The following is a 3,627-nucleotide window of genomic DNA, read 5'->3' on the forward strand; positions in this document are numbered from 1 at the left end:
GCCATACCCGGTGGAGCTTGCGGCTGTCACGCTGTCCAGTGCATTCCCGGCGGGCCAGCACCTAAGCTTCACAAAGTAGACATCTACGACCCCGCAGGCGCTACCAGTGCAGCCCCTACATCCACGCCCCTCTTGCTGCGGCTTGTGGTGGGGAGCATCACACACTTCGTCAGCGTTAATATAACACAAAGCACTTTTTGAAAAAGCAGCCTTAAGGGAGAGAGCCGGGGAACTGTACTCCCGCGCAGACATCCCCTCTTCTTTGTTTTCTGAGGTCAGCAGGCCGCTTTCTTCCCTAAATTTGAATACTTCGTGAGGGTTGGAGGGCCGCCAGAGACTAGGCTGTGAAGATGCCCTTGGAGCTGACTCAGAGCCGAGTGCAGAAGATATGGATTCCTATCGACCATCGCCCCTCTTTGCCCAGATGTGAGTATAGAGGTGCACGGGGTCTGGGCTGCAGGGGAGAGGCGCGCCGCGTGGAAAGCTAGGGGCCATTGTGTCGCCTGCGCCTAAGAGACGCTTTTGTGCGGACTCCCCTCTCGCGCGTTGAGCAGGGCCGGGACCCAGCATCGGCTTCCAGGGTTATGTCCGCGGGGTCCCGAGAGCCGGGCGCCCTGCTGCTTCTCCCCAGTTGTTGGAGCGATGGGCGGTGGATGCGGCTGGGGGTCTCATTGCCTGGCGCCCTGGGCGCGCCGTAAAGGAGCGTGCGGCGGGCGGCTACGCGGCTGGTGCTGCGCGGCGACTACCCTCGCTCGGCGGTGGGCGGCGCTGTGGCCGCTGGCTGGGCAGTGGGTGTCTCGAGGCTGGGCGGGAGGCGGTGCGCAGGGAGGGGCAGCTCTCTGCCGAAATCGAAAGAGGAAACCCGGAAATGGCGATCGAGGCTGACTACACCGATCCGGAGTGGCTGGGGGTGGGAAACACAGCATACTGCCGAAAGCCGTTGATTTGGTAATTTGGAAAGATGACCAACAGTCTTCCCTACTCCAGGCTACGCCTTTCCGGGCTCTGGTTCGGACCGAGTCTGGTGTCATGACTGCAGCCAGCGCCTCCTCTCCTTCATAGATCTTTATCTCTTCCTTTTTTCCATCTCTACCACGCCCCTCTGTCTCTTCTATCCTTCTCTCGATTTCTTTCACTCTGTGTCTTTCTTTAAGGATGGGGATACCGGTGTTGGGGTGACTGGAGAGAGACCCACTTGGAACTAATCCTTTGCCCCGGTTTTTGGAGAGAGTTGGTCAAATCATGACTGCATAGTTGGCGGAGTTTTAAACTCGCGCGCTTGCACGCACACACGTACCCCAACGTACTGGTAATTACGAATCGGACTACCAACCTCAAAGTCTGCAGTTCAAAACTACCAGCCGTTCCGTGGGAGAAAGATGAGGCTTTCTGCTTCGGTAAAGATTTACAGCCTCAGAAACCTTGTGCAGGGTCACTATGAGTCAGAACCGAGCCACGGTACTTAACAACAACAACAATACCTCCCCCAATTCCTTCTGTCATCCACCGTGAATGCTTTGGAAAGTTTTATCTGGGACTTCATTCCTAGCCACGTAAAGAGCCACTTCCTAAAAGTGCGAGCTGAATGATTAGAAGGCGAATGTTGCCTTTTCCAGGTAAATCTGACAAGGAGGCAGGTTTGCCTTTGACCCAATCAGATGAATAAGATTGAGGTGTTTGGTGTCTGGCGTTTTCCTAGATGCCAGATCTGGTAGCTTGATTGTTGTTATTGTGCCCGGAGTCGTCCCGACTCACAGTGACCCTGCACAGAGGGTTTCCGAGGCTGTAAATCTTTACGGGAGCAGAAAGCCTCATCTTTCTCCCGAGGAACAGCAGGTAGTTTTGAACTGCTGACCCTGAGATTAGTAGCCAGATTCACAACCACTTCGCTACCCGTGTTAAAGGTAACTCTTCCCTGTTTGCAGTGCTGGATCGGAAGCACAAACCACTTGATGTGGCTTTTAGTCATTTAATGGCCCCTGAGCGTGAGGTATGTTGTTGAGTTTCATTGCTGCCACGTTTCTAAGCAGAGATCTGACCGTTTACCTCGGGTCTTGCTGGTGTGATCACCTGAGTTCCCGCCCAGACTTGCTTGCTTGGAGTTGGAGAGAGCTGGACCCTATGGTGCACCCTGCTTGCCTGGTCATCGTGGTTGTGGTACTTGGCAAGGTGATCCCCACACACTTCCACCAGCTCATCTCCTCTGCTGAAAGTGAGGGTTTGGAGGGACCTTCCTCAGTAGAAGTCTTTTTCTCCCTTCTAGAAAACGGGATTCTAGAGAAGGGCAGGGAGGTTTACAGGTCTGATCATTGTATTTTCTTAACCCAACCCTTTCAGATATGGTATTGTAAATAGTTTGCTAAACTTGGCTTCCCCAGGTCTAGTATTTCTCTTAAACTTGCTGGTAGTGTGGAAAGCAGCCCTGTAAATCTGGAGATTTGCCAAGGCCAGATGCAGAAACAACCCCACACCCTTTTTTTCTTTTGATGAAAGCTAATGGTATTTATAGAACACTTTGTAAACTGTAATTGATCCTGCAAATACAGGTTGGCTTTATATGTATGTGTGTCTGTATGTATGTGTGTACACACAAGCACACATTTAATAGTCTCCAGAGGTATAAGATGGTGGGTGCAAGAGCTGGGAAGAATGACGGAGCTTTTAACTTCTGTGAAGGGCCCTGAGATTGGTTGGCATTAGCTCTGTACTGTGATTTTGAGAGAAAGTGATGCTTTTTTCCTCCAGGCTTTAGAAACCCTCCATTAGACTTCATCAGTCTGCACGTCTCACACGCAGATGAGCGATTTGCTTAAAATTCCTTGTCAAAACCATTCAAGGTTTAGGGGTGCCTAAAGCTGATGGATTAAGTCTCTTGTCCTCGCCCACTCCTGGAATCCCATGCATTATAAAAGTATCTGAAGCCTGAGTATTAATTACATGTCCTTATTTCAAGTGGTGGTGTCTTTCTCAGTGTGTATTGTCACATTTGTCACTCATTAGAATGGAGAAAAGAGGATACTTCTTCCCGGCATCTTTCCTAACCCTTTTCCCTTCTCTTTCTTCTTTTCTATTGGTATTTGGAACACATGGGATTTTCTTCCTTCTAAACCTACTTCTAACTTTATAAATGATCTCATAATTCCAGTCTACAGCAGATTCCTTTGAGGTTTATTAACTAGAAGAGGGCATGGGAGACATTACCTATGCAAAGAATAATAACACAGCAGCAGAAGGACTGAGATTGATTAGTTTGATATTTCTGCTTCGGAAGCCTTGATGGTACAGTGGTAAAGTGCTGGACTACCAACCAAAAGGTTGGTGGTTTGAACACACCAGCCACTCCTTGGAAGAAAGATGTGGCAGTCTGCTGCTGTAAAGATGTATAATTCCAAGGGGGCAGTTCTTGGTGCTATAGGGTCATTCGAAGTTGGAATTGATTAAACACCAATGGTTTGGCTTTTGGAGTCTTGTTGTGGTGCTGTAGGATAAGCACTGGACTGCTAACCTCAAGGTTGGTGGTTCAAATCCACGAGCTGCTTCTTGAAAACCCTAGGCAGGGTTGCTGTGTCAGAACCACTCAACAGCACTTAACACCAACATTGTGTTAAATGTTTCCTACAAAACCAG

At 49.8% G+C, this 3,627-nt stretch overlaps 1 protein-coding gene across 2 annotated transcripts in view; it reads left to right on the plus strand.

Annotated features, from left to right (window-relative positions):
• The first annotated feature begins 347 nt into the window (after nucleotides 1-347).
• Nucleotides 348-3,627, plus strand: part of PFKFB3 (6-phosphofructo-2-kinase/fructose-2,6-biphosphatase 3) — a 34,577-nt gene continuing 31,297 nt past the window's right edge. For both annotated transcript variants that reach the window (XM_006862739.1, XM_006862740.1), the window contains exon 1: nucleotides 348-426. In XM_006862739.1, the coding sequence (XP_006862801.1) occupies nucleotides 351-426 (76 nt within the window). In that variant the 5' untranslated portion in view covers nucleotides 348-350. The remainder of the gene's footprint in view (nucleotides 427-3,627) is intronic.

This window comes from Chrysochloris asiatica, unplaced genomic scaffold (genome assembly GCF_000296735.1).
Source record: "Chrysochloris asiatica unplaced genomic scaffold, ChrAsi1.0 scaffold00050, whole genome shotgun sequence".
Lineage (NCBI taxonomy): Eukaryota > Metazoa > Chordata > Mammalia > Afrosoricida > Chrysochloridae > Chrysochloris > Chrysochloris asiatica.